Source organism: Argopecten irradians, chromosome 16 (assembly GCF_041381155.1).
Source record: "Argopecten irradians isolate NY chromosome 16, Ai_NY, whole genome shotgun sequence".
NCBI classification, from domain to species: domain Eukaryota; kingdom Metazoa; phylum Mollusca; class Bivalvia; order Pectinida; family Pectinidae; genus Argopecten; species Argopecten irradians.
Window position 1 is genome coordinate 13,688,018 of NC_091149.1, and position 15,317 is coordinate 13,703,334.

The 15,317-nt window shown below is 35.8% G+C and overlaps 2 protein-coding genes across 2 annotated transcripts; both read right to left on the reverse strand.

The window, feature by feature from the left end:
* Positions 1 to 311: 311 nt before the first annotated feature.
* Positions 312 to 10,016, reverse strand: LOC138310004 (keratinocyte proline-rich protein-like). Its single transcript, XM_069251154.1, has 4 exons — positions 9,988 to 10,016; positions 9,625 to 9,760; positions 595 to 1,469; positions 312 to 375 (listed from the first exon to the last, which is right to left on the reverse strand). Exons 1-4 carry the CDS (start codon positions 10,014 to 10,016, stop codon positions 312 to 314), a joined length of 1,104 nt encoding a protein of 367 aa, XP_069107255.1.
* A 186-nt stretch (positions 10,017 to 10,202) lies between these two features.
* Positions 10,203 to 11,429, reverse strand: LOC138310006 (keratinocyte proline-rich protein-like). Its single transcript, XM_069251155.1, has one exon. It carries the CDS (start codon positions 11,427 to 11,429, stop codon positions 10,203 to 10,205), a length of 1,227 nt encoding a protein of 408 aa, XP_069107256.1.
* Between the last annotated feature and the right edge of the window lie 3,888 nt (positions 11,430 to 15,317).

The following is a 15,317-nucleotide window of genomic DNA, read 5'->3' on the forward strand; positions in this document are numbered from 1 at the left end:
AATTTGGCTTCATGGTCTGACCGTATGTACTCATTTCACTTCACTATTGATGTAAATAAATGATTTTTGGCAGTACTGCCATAAATCATTTTTCAGCTCTTATTTGTTACATGTAAAATTAAAACCTATGCATTGAAAACACTGTGATTATCAAAATGTTAGTAACTTTTTGGTGATGAATGACATATTAAAAGCTCATCTTGATTGGTTGAGTATGAAAAATACGGCATATATAACTTTGAAATAACTGTATAGCTGTAGCCATTCCGAACTTTCTTGCCCCCACTCGCTTTGTACCAACATCAACAACCTCATAGGAAAACAGCGACGTCATCTACGACGGATACATCTATGGGAGTCCCATCGTCTAAATCGCTAAATACAATTTTAAAAATGATAAAATACTCAAGATTTGAATCAAATAAATACATGATAAAAATAAATGTGCTTCATTACGTACACAACCAGTGTTTGTTGGATATGAAAATTATTTCACGCGATCATTATTAAGGCTTTTTACCTTCACCTTTTTGACAAAATTATCTTGCAACAATCAACGTAGGATACTTTGTTTTAAATAAGTAAGAAACTTACTTCCCACAGTGAATCTCCACGGACTCCATAGATGTTTTGCTGGCGTTAAAGGACACGTGAAAATTTCCTTCTGGAGTTGACGTCGAGATCGTTCGTCCGGATGACAGAGGTGTTGATAACTCAGCAGGAACACGAGCTATTCTCGGGACGGGAACAGGGAGTCTCCATGGGGCAGGTACATGGGCTGTCCGTGGGGCAGGAACAGGGAGTCTCCGTTGGGCAGGAACAGGGGCTGACCTTACAGGGGCTGTTCGTGGGGCAGGAACAGGGATTCTCCGTTGGGCAGGAACAGGGCTGACCGTGGGGCAGGAATATGGGCTGTCCGTGGGGCAGGAACAGGGGCTGTCCGTGGGGCAGGAACAGAGAGTCTCCGTGGGGCAGGAACAGGGAGTCTTCGTGGGACAGGAACAGGGGCTATCCGTGGGGCAGGAACAGGGTCTGTCCTTGGGGCAGGAACAAGGAGTCTCCGTGGGGCAGGAACAGGGAGTCTCCGTGGGGCAGGAACAGGGGCTGAACCTTGAGGCAGAAACAGGGGCTGTCCGTGGGGCAGGAACAGGGACTGCCCTTGGGGCAGGAACAGGGAGTCTCCGTGGGGCAGGAACAGGGGCTGTCCGTGGGGCAGGAACAGGGAGTCTCCGTGGGCAGCAGGAACAGGGGCTGACCGTGGGGCAGGAACAGGCGCTTTCCGTGGGGCAAGAACAGGACTGTCCGTGGCGGGGGAACAGGGAGTCTCCGTGGGGCAGGAACAGGGACTGTCCGTGGGGAAGGAACAGGGAGTTTCCGTGGGACAGGAACAGGGGCTTACCGTGGGGCAGGAACAGGGGCTGTCCGTTGGGCGGGAACAGGATATGTCTGCGGTAAATTATCGGTTGACTCTACAAAGATTATGGAGTAAACATTCATTTTCGAAATCAATTTATCCCATAACTATATGCATGTTTCACAACGGAAAAACCATGTGATAAATTACATAGCAGTTGGTTATCATTTATGTTTTCACACTCCAGTGTCTAAACACCTACGGCGCCTCTGATTTGTCAATGCCAAGATCTTTTGATTCCGATTGGCTTTCAACTTTAGGCTACATTTCATAACATCATTTTCTTTAAAACAGCATTGTAATAAACTGTATAATAGGCAAATGCTTATTCAAAGTATTAAACAATAGAATATTAGTTCACTATATAAGGCACTATATTTTATATGGCGGAAAGATATCATTACACATTGTATGGTGGAGTTAGTTTTCCGAAGCGAACACGAGAAAATGGTCACCAAGGTATGAATATAGAGAAGTAATGGGATAAATAAGTTTCCCCAACGCATGCCAGTTCTTTATGATGTTTATCTAAAACTCTCGTAAGTTTATTTTCAAAATTTCAAAAGACACTCGCTAAAGCTTTTTGTCTTTTAAAAATTTGAAAATTAACTATCTCGAGTTTGATTAATATGATAAACAACAGTCACTTATTAGGGAACCTCAATGTTTTACATATGTGTAATAATTAGGTGAATTTTTATTGATAGGATACAGTTATTTATTAAGTTATCAAACACGATGTATATACATATAGATCACAATTATATTAGAGAATGGAATATACATGTAAATATCAAATACTAAATTAAGAAGTATATATATCTAAGTTAGATTATGAAGTACATACATCTTAGGTGAAAATACATGTACTTAGTTATATATTGAAATGGCGACTGATGCCTTATGAACATTAGTTACAACACAGAAAAATAGATGCAACATGATGATTTTTAACAGTACTGCTAAAAATAATTTCCAGCTCTTAATTGTAATTATAAAATCAAAACCAATGCATTGAAAGTATTGAAAATTATGAACTTATATATATATCTGTGGTGAAAATACTAGAAGTTTATATATTCTAAGATCAAAAATACTAAACTAAGAAGTTTTTATATATAAGTTAAAAATACTAAAATTAAGAAGTATTTATATCTAAGTTAAAAAATACTTGATTATGAACTATATATATCTAAGGTAAAAATACTTTATAAGAAGTATATATATATATCTGAAGTGAAAATATGTAGAAGAATATATATCTAACCTAAATACTAAATTAAGAAAGTACTGTAGTTACTATTATAAAACTCATTTAAAAAGGAATTTGCGAAATTTAATAGCCGCGAATAAAGGTTGGGTTGAGAGTATACATATCTATGTTAAAAAAAAACATTTATTTAAGAAGTATATATATATCTGACCTAAATACAAAATCAAAAGTATATATATATTCTAAATTAATTTAAATATGTGTACATAAATATTACAAACTTCGGTAAACTTATAAACTAAGAAGAAATATATATCTAACCTAAATACTAAATTAAGAAAGTACATATACATATCTATCCTAAATACTAATTAAGAAAATACATATGCATATCTAACCTTAATACATACTAAATTAAGAAAATAAAATACATGACTAAATTAAGAAAATACATATACACATCTAACTTAAATACTAAAGTAAGAAGTATATATATCTAAGATAAAAATACTAAACTAAGAAGTTTATATATAAGTTAAAAATACTAAATTAATAAGTATATATATCTAAGGTGAAAATACTTTATAAGAAGTATAAATATCTGAAGCGAAAATACTAAATTAATAAGTATATATATCTAAGGTGAAAATACTTTATAAGAAGTATACATATCTGAGGCAAAAATACCAAATTAATAAGTATATATATCTAAGATGAAAATACTTACGGTAATTACGATATATACATATCGAACTTACATGTTTTCAAAGTAAGAAATAGGGGCCTTTCTAACTTAAATACTAAATTAACATAATTTAAATATGTGTACCTTAATGCTCTGCTTCAAACAATCCTAAGACTTTTGTTTAAAAGCATACGATGGAACCACATGTGGTGACCACCAAGGAACCGGATGTGACATCAGCACCATCACCAGTGTACCACCTCCTATTCCAGCACCTGGAGTGACCAGATCTGGAAGGATTGTGAAGGCACCAACCCGCCTAGATGTGTGATGTTCTTATAGACAGACTGTGTATATTTGTAAATATTCAAGTTTTGTGTTCGAGTTTAAAAGACTTATAATTCGTGTTTTCTAGTCAAACATCTTCATGCTAAGTTAGAAAGACAACAGACAATCTAGTGCAGTGAAACAAATTTATTTCTAATTATTCAGTTTTGAGTTTGTGTTCAATCAGCTACAGATAAACAAATGAACATTCAAGCTTAAGTGATTCTACAATTTACGAACTGTAATTGTGTTCTAGAGACAGTAAAATACAAAGACATTTATCTGGTAATTTAAACTTATATGCTGAAGTATATTTCTAATAACTTGCAGTTATGATTTATAAATATACTATTGTGTTCTTAGATATCATATTCTTTGGTATGGTAAAGATTATCTAGAAGATAATAATTTAGTATACTTTGTGCTATATGCTTAAGGAGGGGGATGTAACGTATCTATCAGTTAGGTTCGCTTACTTGTGTAAAGTACTAGTAGCACTACTTACTGTATAACTGATATGCTTGTGTTGAGTAACTTGTTGAATAAAAACATGGCTGTTCGATATACATGGTTGTTGTCTAGCTGCTGCATTGTGTGTGCTATAGAAGCCATTAACCCACGTAACAATAATCACCTGCGGTTGTTTTTTTTCTCGCACAGGTTTGTCTTTTGAATAGAAGCAAAACAAAACGGACATACGGACATAGAATCACAGTTATCATCTCAGAATAATTTGTATGTTTGAAGATAAGATTACGTAGATCGATTACAATGTAAAAGTATCTCAATCTCCAATGGCCATTGCCGTACGCGACAGGAATAGAGAGAACGTTAGCGCATGAAAGAAATATATTTTTAGTCTTATCATAGCTTTTGTATGTATCGGTATATCAAAACATTTAAAGTATGGGATTGAGTGATATATCAAGTTTCCGGTTTCCCTCGAACTTGCCTATTTCCCTCGGCTCCGCCTCGGGAAAAAGACAAGTCTCGGGAAACCAGAAACTTGCTATATCCCTCAACCCCATACTTTAACTGTATAATATTACATGACGTTGTTGTGTGATTGAGAGGTTGGTAAATACTGTATTGGGAAAACTCGCTACATCTTCGCCAGATAAACGATAACACGTCTTTCTTTTTCCAAGTCTATCTTTATTCTCTCAATACGTAGAGATTCAGCAAAGGGGAATAACCCATATACAGTAAGGGTTATGATTATCTCCCTTAGACCGTACAGTGTGTAAACTAGCTACACCCATGCAACCATATACACAACATCGCCGCCCACAAAATACAATTGGGCTTATACAATTTTACCATGGGTGTAGTAGATTACAATTTACAATAGAAAATGATGTGATATTTAGAAATATTGAACTCAACATTTAACAATGTCATAAAACTTATAATAGAGAATTTGTTAAGTTTTTGTTGTAGCACAAAATCATTTTCATACAATGCAATTCTATATATATCAAACACTCACGCTTACACTTTCCATTGAGCTCAAGATGGATCATACATACACCACACAGAGAAAATAGCAAGGATGGAAGAGATTTAAGATACACAGAATATATAGTCAACCAAGATATCTAGTTAAACCAGAGAGACGTTTTATCAAGCTCAAATTTTTTATACATCAATAGCAAAGGTAGTACATATTTATTATTAAATGTCACCCATTTCGTTTGTTCTGGTAATACTCAACAACTGTTTGTTATAACAGTATCAACATGTTGCGTCATATGACCATGTGATTGTAAAGTTATAGAGTAAATGACCATAATAAAACTTACAATATATCAACAATACACATTATTAACATGCCAGCTTTATATCTCTCCCTATCAGCCTGACCATAGCTTTAAATCCGCGCTGAAAAATATCTCAGCATGGCCTTATGGTTCCTCAAAATCATTCAACTCCATAATATATAACAAAGTCACAAATTACAATAATGAAATCAGAAAACCTTCAAAAAAACCATTAAAATCAATGTTAGCAATTATAGAATCCTACTCATCAACTCCAGAAGTTGGTATGTATGAATTATATGCTTATCTCTGGAAATGTTTACCAAATATGACATGTTATTCACAGTAATATCAGCAGAGATTTCGCTCTTAATTAACATAGTATATTTCTGATATATTTATCTGATAAAACAGACATTTGCATTTAGAAAACATTTATGCTGTGCAATAAAATCAATTAATAGCAGAAGGGCAATTATACACATATGAAAAAAAATCATGAGTTAGATAAAAGGTGCAAATTTATGAATAACTTTCAATACAATAAAGTTCAGATATATCTATTATTCAAATGTCAAAATCAAGAGTTCCGTTTCTTTTCATTTCGGTGACAGTTCAAATTTCTATAGATCTAGAGTAGTGGGCGGATTTAAAAATGTCAGACTGGAACCGTTCAACTTATAAAAAATTAACAACGAACAAAACTTCAAAGTTCTCCTTGAACATCAAGAAAATTCAGCAGGTACAAGACATCAGACGACTTCATCGTTGTCTGTACGATCTGGGCCGGGTTGAAACAAAGTAACAATTATTCCTGCAAGGGATGGGCCAAGGACGTCTCACTTATAAATCCTTGTGTGGGCTGATAGTATCCGGGCCGGGCTCGCTTGCTGGACAGTTTAAATATCGGACAATAACAGATTTATGAACAAAGACGAAGATGGAACTCCTCTCTTGGAAAACTAAGTCATCACAGGTTGATCATCGGTGAGGTCATCGACGAGGAAAAATCCCCACATCAGAATAGAATAAAAGTCAATAAAGGCATAACAGTAAAAATGCAGCAATTATATGCATTCTAAATGTCACCATGAATACGTAACCATTCAATGAATGTAATGTCCAATGATATAAAAGTGACGAGAAGTCCACAATAAACAATACAGTTTCCCGCCAAAAAGCACTTGGCACGGGAACAATGTCTGTCTGGCCGGCAATCCAAGACCCGACGAGTACCGAGACTCGCCGGCCACACGGGTGAAACGCTATCTAAAAGTTACATACTGTTGCTTGTACATAGTCACCGAATAAGGATTCTCCACCATGTTGTGTGATTGAGAGGTTGGTAAATACTGTATTGGGGAAACTAGTCGCTACATCTTCCGCCAGATAAACATCCTTCTTGTTCCAAGTCTATCTTTATTCTCTCAAAACGTAGAGATTCAGCAAAGGGGAATAACCCATATAAGTAAGGGTTATGATTATCTCCCGTAGACCGTACAGTGTGTAAACTAGCAACACCCATATAACCATATACACAACAACGTATTTAACAGTAGTCTGACACAAATTCTAGTCGTAGATTTTCTGCTGAACCACGTAGATTTTCTGGTAAACCATGATTTAAAAAATCATACAAAATGCCATTTATTTTAGAAACATGTCCAAAAGAAATTCGAAAATTCACTTAAATATTAAAGCTGGCTTTATTTAATGTGTATAATACCAGGTTAAAAATTAAATTAATATTATTATGTATATTTTATATAGAATTGCCTCGTAATATGTTTGTAAAACACCAAAGACATTATGTAAAAAATGTTAGATGCATTAGGATTGGACTTTTAGATTCAGCTTAACCCTATTTATTTGACAGTAACACAGACATTTGGCACTTTTTGTAAATATGTTTTCTTAAAAATCATTTAATAATTTTTTTCTATTATTTTGAATAATTTCAACCTAGAATCTATTCTTAATGCTGTCCTAAATTGACAAATTACATGCAGAGATTTAGATAGTAAATTATCTTGTCTTTGTTGCATGCAATATATTTGATTAAGAGAAAAATATCGAGGACGAAAATGTCTGCTTTTGACATATTGACCCATGTCCATTTTAAGGTAATTATGATAACATTTTCATCAGTTGCATGATGTTGTATAGATGTACTTGTTATTCATTAAATAAACACCCAATTAACCCCAGGACCTAGATGGTCCAACGTAATTACTACCAAGTATTAACTTCCCAATGTTCTGTTCACAGTTAGCTGCCATAGTTCTTATGACAATTCATTTTGGAAGAATGATAATTTAAATGCATTCGCATTCAACGTAAAAAATAATCAACTTCATGATATTTATGAAAGGGCCACTAGGCAACCTTTCCGAAACAAAAAAACAAGAGGCCCAGTGGGCCTGCATCGCTCACCTGGTTTGTAATGCCAAGTAATGTTCTGAATACAGGTTCAATGTTTCTTTTCTGAAGGAATTTTAATATTAACCTCTCAATCCGCTATTGGGCCCCACCCCTCCTACCCCCAGGGGGGTTAGAGCCAAAATTTATACAAGTTCTGTTCCCCTTACCCCAAGGATGTTTATGGCCAAATTTGGTCACAATCCAAGCAAAACTCTAGGACAAGTAGCGATTTAAAGGATTTTACCTCTATTTCCCCTATTGGGCCCCGCCCCTCCTGCCCCCGGGGGACCAGAGCCAAAATTTATACAAGTTCTGTTCCCCCCTCCCCCAAGGATGTGTGTGGCCAAATTTGGTTACAATCCATGCAGAACTCTATGACTAGTAGCGATTTAAAGGAATGTTGACGGACAGACGGACGGACGACGGACGCCGCGCCATGACATAAAGCTCACCGGGCCCTTCGGGCCAGGTGAGCTAAAATAATTTTAACATAAAATGTCCAAAGATAAGGTTACAGCACCAAACAAGTTGAAGTTTTGCCGTCTGGCGCAGAAATAGTCCACTAACGCGTTGTAATTATGACGACGTCGGGAACCATAATACGACCTGCGTTATGAAAACTTGAACGTTTTGTTTATTTTAATAAATTAAAGTTGTTAAGATGGTGCAGTGGGCCTTTTCCTAATGCTAAAGCAACAAGTTTTCCATCTGATATACACTGTACTGATGTACATGTACATGTACTTGGACAAGCTGGTGTAATGCATATACGCATAGAAACAAGCATAACATTTCGGTTAAAACTGTACTTTACTTAAGCGCATACAGTCGCACAAATTGAAATACCCCCTAAGTAAAGCCTAACTTTGTTTCAGCATTTCCCATGTACGGACAGTTTTTACAAGTAGGTAATGATCATCTAGCCAACAGTACTAGTTAGGCTACATATAGATGCTCCACGCGCTCCCGTCAATCTAAACAAAGCTCGGCAAATCACCGAACTTATACAATCGCGACATCTCGGAGTACCGCCTAGTGTGATTTCTGAGAATAATGTCCGACAACCAGAAAAAAACATTCGGACTTCTCTGGGTTTATCAAATAATGATTTGTTTGCAATAATTTCCCCACTGGTACCCCATACACACATGAAATCTGCAACAACAAGTAACCAATCAACACACGTAAATCGTTTTGGCCAGCCAATCAAAGTGAACAGACTATCTATAACCATGTGGAATCCCAACTACATTTTTTATATACTACATTAAATGTGTGTTGATCTGCTATAAGCTCATCAGAGTTATTCCCCTTTACTTATCGTTCCAATTATATAAATGCTGCTTTGCTATAAATCTAGTTTATTTCTGAATCCTGAGAATGTTACAATAAATCTATTTTATTTCTAAAGTAATGTAAATTATGTATTTCTGAGTCAAGATTTTTTTATATTCTGAATATTTGTTATAATTAGTTTTCCGGATAATTTTGTATTCGTTTCCGTTTTGTATTTTATGATGGATATCTGCGTCAGGAGGGCGCTTGTGAAAAGAAGAAAAGAAGAGAAGGGAAGACTTGAATTGTTGTTATTTTATTAACTAGCTCCCTGCAATGAAATTATGAACAGCCATACCGGTAGCACATTGCAGGCGAAGCGACCGATTATAAAAGAGCAAAAACACGACTTTATGCGAAATTAAGTATATGTGGTGTGATTTTTTTGTATATATGTTACCGATTAAAAGTTTCAAGTTTCAATATTTTTGTTTATCAAATGCAATACAACATATACACATTAACATACCTTAACTGTATAGCTGTAACTTTCGAACATCCGAACTTTCTTGCCCCCTCGCTTAGTACCACCATCAACAACCTCATAGGAAACAGCGACGTCATCTACGACGGATACGTCCATGGAAGTCCCATCGTCTAAATCGCTAAATACAATTTTAAAAATTATAAAATACTCAAGATTTAAATCAAATAAATACATGATAAAAATATATGTGCTTCATTACGTACACAACCAGTGTTTGTTAGTTTGTTGGATATGGAAATTATTTCACGCGATCATTATTAAGGCTTTTTACTTTCACCTTTTTGACAAAATTATCTTGCAACAATCAACGTAGGATACTTTGTTTTAAATAAGTAAGAAACTTACTTCCCACAGTGAATCTCCACGGACTCCATAGATGTTTTGCTGGCGTTAAAGGACACGTGAAAATTTCCTTCTGGAGTTGACGTCGAGATCGTTCGTCCGGATGACAGAGGTGTTGATAACTCAGCAGGAACACGAGCTATTCTCGGGACGGGAACAGGGAGTCTCCATGGGGCAGGTACAGGGGCTGTCCGTGGGGCAGGAACAGGGAGTCTCCGTTAGGCAGGAACAGGGGCTGACCGTGGGGCAGGAACAGGGACTGCCCTGGGGCAGGAACATGGAGTCTCCGTGGGGCAGGAACAGGGGCTGTCCGTGGGGCAGGAATAGGGGCTGTCCGTGGGGCAGGAACAGAGAGTCTCCGTGGGGCAGGAACAGGGAGTCTTCGTGGGACAGGAACAGGGGCTGACCGTGGGGCAGGAACAGGGGCTGTCCTTGGGGCAGGAACAAAGAGTCTCCGTGGGGCAGGAACAGGGAGTCTCCGTGGGGCAGGAACAGTTGCTGACCGTGAGGCAGGAACAAAGGCTATCCGTGGGGCAGGAACAGGGACTGCCCTTGGGGCAGGAACAGGGGCTGTCCGTGGAGCAGGAACAGGGAGTCTCCGTGGGCAGGAACAGGGGTTGATTGTAGGTCAGGAACAGGTGATGTCCGTGGGGCAGGAACAGGGGCTGTCCGTGGGGCAGGAACAGGGAGTCTCCGTGGGGCAGGAACAGGGGCTGACCGTGGGGCAGGAACAGGGACTGCCCTGGGGCAGGAACATGGAGTCTCCGTGGGGCAGGAACAGGGGCTGTTCGTGGGGCAGGAATAGGGGCTGTCCGTGGGGCAGGAACAGGGGCTGTCCGTGGGGCAGGAACAGAGAGTCTCCGTGGGGCAGGAACAGGGAGTCTTCGTGGGACAGGAACAGGGGCTGCCCGTGGGGCAGGAACAAGGAGTCTACGTGGAGCAGGAACAGGGAGTCTCCGTGGGGCAGGAACAAGGGCTGACCGTGACGCAGGAACAAAGGCTATCCGTGGGGCAGGAACAGGGACTGCCCTTGGGGCAGGAACAGGGACTGCCCTTGGGGCAGGAACAGGGGCTGTCCGTGGGGCAGGAACAGGGAGTCTCCGTGGGGCAGGAACAGGGGTTGTCCGTGGGCAGGAACAGGGGCTGACCGTGGGGCAGGAACAGGGGATGTCCGTGGGGCAGGAACAGGGGCTGTCCGTGGGGCGGGAACAGGGAGTCTCCGTGGGGCAGGAACAGGGACTGTCCGTGGCGCGGGAACAGGGAGTCTCCGTGGGGCAGGAACAGGGAGTCTCCGTGGGCAGGAACAGGGGCTGTCCGTGGGGAAGGAACAGAGAATCTCCGTGGGACAGGAACAGGGGCTGTCCGTGGGGAAGGAACAGGGAGTCTCCGTGGGGAAGGAACAGGGAGTCTCCGTGGGACAGGAACAGGGGCTGACCGTGGGGCATGAACAGGGGCTGTCCGTTGGGCGGGAACAGGATATGTCTGCGGTAAATTATCGGTTGACTCTACAAAGATTATGGAGTAAACATTCATTTTCGAAATCAATTTATCCCATAACTATATGCATGTTTCACAACGGAAAAACCATGTGATAAATTACATAGCAGTTGGTTATCATTTATGTTTTCACACTCCAGTGTGTGAACACCTACAGCGCCTCTGATTGGTCAATGTCAAGATTTTTTGATTCCGATTGGCTTTCAACTTTAGGCTACTTTTCATAACACATTTTCTTTAAAACAGCACTGTATAAACTGTATAATAGGCAAATGCTTATTCAAAGTATTAAACAATAGAATATTAGTTCACTATTAAGGCACTATATTTTATGGCGGAAAGATATCATTACACATTGTATGGTGGTTAGTTTCCCGAAGCGAACACGAGGAAATGGTCACCAAGGTATAAATATAGAGAAGTAATCGGATAAATAAGTTCCCCAAAGCGTGACAGTTCTTTATGATGTTTATCTAAACTCTCTTAAGTTCATTTCAAAATTTCAAAATACACTCGCTAAAGCTTTTGTCTTTTAAAAATTTGAAAATTAACTATCTCGAGTGTGATTAACATGATAAACAACAGTCACTTATTAGGGAACCTCAATGTTTTACATATGTGTAATAATTAGGTGAAATTTTTTATTGATAGGATACAGTTATTTATTAAGTTAACAAACACGATGTATATACATGTAGATCACAATTATATTAGAGGATGGAATATACATGTAAATATCAAATACTAAATTAAGAAGTATATATATATCTAAGTTAGATTAAGAAGTACATATATCTTAGGTGGAAAATACTTAGTTATATATTGAAATGGCGACTGATGCCTTATGAACATTAGTTACAACACAGAAATAGATGCAACATGATGATTTTTGACAGTACCGCTAAAAATAATTTCCAGCTCTTAATTGTAATTATAAAATCAAAACCAATGCATTGAAAGTATTGAAATTATGAAATATATATATCTGAGGTGAAAATACTGGAAATTTATATATCTAAGATCAAAATCCTAAACTAAGAAGTTTATATATAAGTTAAAAATACTAAATTAAGAAAGAAGTGATTATGAACTATATATATCTAAGGTAAAAATACTTTATAAGAAGTATATATATATATCTGAAGTGAAAATATTAGAAGAATATATATCTAACTTAAATACTAAATTAACTTAAGAAAGTACTGTAGTTACTATATGAACTCGTTTAAAAAGGAATTTAATAGCCGCGAATAAAAGTTGGTTGACAGTATACATATCTATGTTAAAAACATTCATATTAAGAAGTATATATATATATCTAACCTAAATACAAAATCAAGAATATATATATATATCTTATAAATTAAGATAATTTAAATATGTGTACATAAATATTACAAACTTCGGTAAACTTACTAACCTAAATACTAAATTAAGAAAGTACATATACATATCTATCCTAAATACTAATTAAGAAAATACATATGCATATCTAACCTTAATACATACTAAATTAAGAAAATAAAATACATGACTAAATTAAGAAAATACATATACACATCTAACTTAAATACTAAAGTAAGAAGTATATATATCTAAGATAAAAAAATACTAAACTAAGAAGTTTATATATAAGTTAAAAATACTAAATTACGATATAGACATATCGAACGTAGATCTAAGTTAAAAATACTAAATTATGAACTAAATATATATATCTAAGGTGAAAATACTTTATAAGAAGTATACATATCTGAGGCAAAAATACTAAATTAATAAGTATATATCTAAGATGAAAATACTTACGGTAATTACGATATATACATATCGAACTTACATGTTTTCAAAGTAAGAAATAGGGGCCTTTCTAACTTAAATACTAAATTAACATAATTTAAATATGTGTACCTTAATATTACAAACTTCGGTAAACTTATGTTAAAGATGCTCCACCGCCGACAAATGCTATTTTTCACTATCAAAAACAGGAGCAGACGATTTAGTATTTTTTTTCAGTTAAAAAAGTTACTTACTTTACACCATTACCACCATTGGCAAGTTTGAGCTTCTAATTTTACTTCAAGTTAAAAATATGGAAAATAATTAATTGCATCCCGAAACAATTCCGTGGCACTATATCCTATATGGAATGAAGTACTGATTGCGCATGCACCAAAGGCAAAACGAATTATTTCATATTATTTTTTGTGTTAATTAGACATATATATATATATACACGATTAAATACCAATTATTGTTCAAATGATGGATATCATTTATGCTCTGTCGGCGTAGGAGCATCTTTAATATCGAAGTAAGTTGTCATGTTTTAGGGGTATAAAATAGTCCCCCTGTCCCCTAGGTCCCCTTGTATGTCCCCTGGTCCCCTAGTATGTCCCCTTGTATTGGAGCTCTCGTTCTCCTGCTGTACACTTGTAAGAAGAACACACTTCATAATTGGTATAGTATTGCACATTATAAACGTAAAAGTACTATAGATAAAAACGTATACCCAGGGGAAAAGAGTTTTAATATGAAAACGGATACTAATTTTCTCATAACAACTGTCACCTACTGAGAAGGTATACAATTAGACACTGATGAAGTTTTCCGATAATAGCGGAACGACACTAAGGCGACAGGACCCGACTGGCTCATTTTTATCATAATTACACTGTATCATATTTCACAATGAGCATTAAAAAACCATCAGTGGTGACCTATCCTTTGGGTGTATTCTAAAATATATAGTCGATATATCTGGTGTTAAAAGGTTAGTTCAGAAGCCACGATGGAAGGTAGCAACACCATACCAAAGTGTATGGCAAGCCAACATGACATTTATTGAAAGAGCAATGTCGATCCTTAACTTCACTGCATACATATAAGATATCTTGATTGAAATATAAGATATCTTATATAGAATATGAGATATATCATATAATATATAAAATATTTTATTTAATATATAAGATATCTTAAATACTATATAATATATCTTATATATTATCTTATATACTATATAAGATATCTTATATATTATAAATGAGATATCTCATATAATTTTTTTTAAATTAATCCTATATAAGATATCTTATATCGTACATGAGATATCTCATTTAAGTTATCTATATAAGATATCTTATGTAATATATAAGATATCTTATATAATTGAAATCTCCTTGCTTTATAAGATATCTTATATAACAACAAGATTTCAATTATATAAGATATCTTTATATATAAATTGAAAATATCTTATATACGATATAAGATTTCTTATATAGAAAATTAAATAAGATATCTTAACTACTATATGAGATATCTTATATACGTATATAAGATATCTTATTTATTTTTTATATGACATATCTTTTATACTATATAAGATATTTTATATGATTATATAAGATATCTTATATGATATATCCGATATCATATAGACTTTATGAGATATATTATATGCTTTTATAAGATATCTTATATGTTATATCTTATATACTTTATAAGATATATTATATACTTTGTTAGATATCTTATATATATCTTATATATTTTATTTTATTATATAGATACAAGTTATCTCATATATAAGATATCTTACATAATTCTATAAGATATCTTATATAATTCGATTAAATACGGGATAGACCTTGCTCCTTCAATAAATATTAAATTGGCTTGCCATAAAAGTGGGCTGTACGCTTTTAAACATCATTCAAAATACTTCACAAGGAGCATTTAAAAAAAGTTCACAGTGAACTTAAACTCTGCGTGCAAACGCACACAGAGGAAATAAATGCCTCTGTGGAGAAATGGAGGGAGGCTTTTATGCT

Excerpts from the sequence above, each read along its gene's own strand:
- LOC138310004 (XM_069251154.1), bottom strand. The coding sequence starts at position 10,016 with ATGGAGTCCGTGGAGATTCACTGTGGGAA. Across the intron at positions 1,470-9,624 it reads GTTACAGCTATACAGTTAAG|AGTCAACCGATAATTTACCG; the intron begins GTATGTTAATGT and ends TAATCTTTGTAG. Across the intron at positions 376-594 it reads GTGGAGATTCACTGTGGGAA|CGATTTAGACGATGGGACTC; the intron begins GTAAGTTTCTTA and ends AATTGTATTTAG.
- LOC138310006 (XM_069251155.1), bottom strand. The coding sequence starts at position 11,429 with ATGCCCCACGGTCAGCCCCTGTTCCTGTCCCACGGAGACTCCCTGTTC.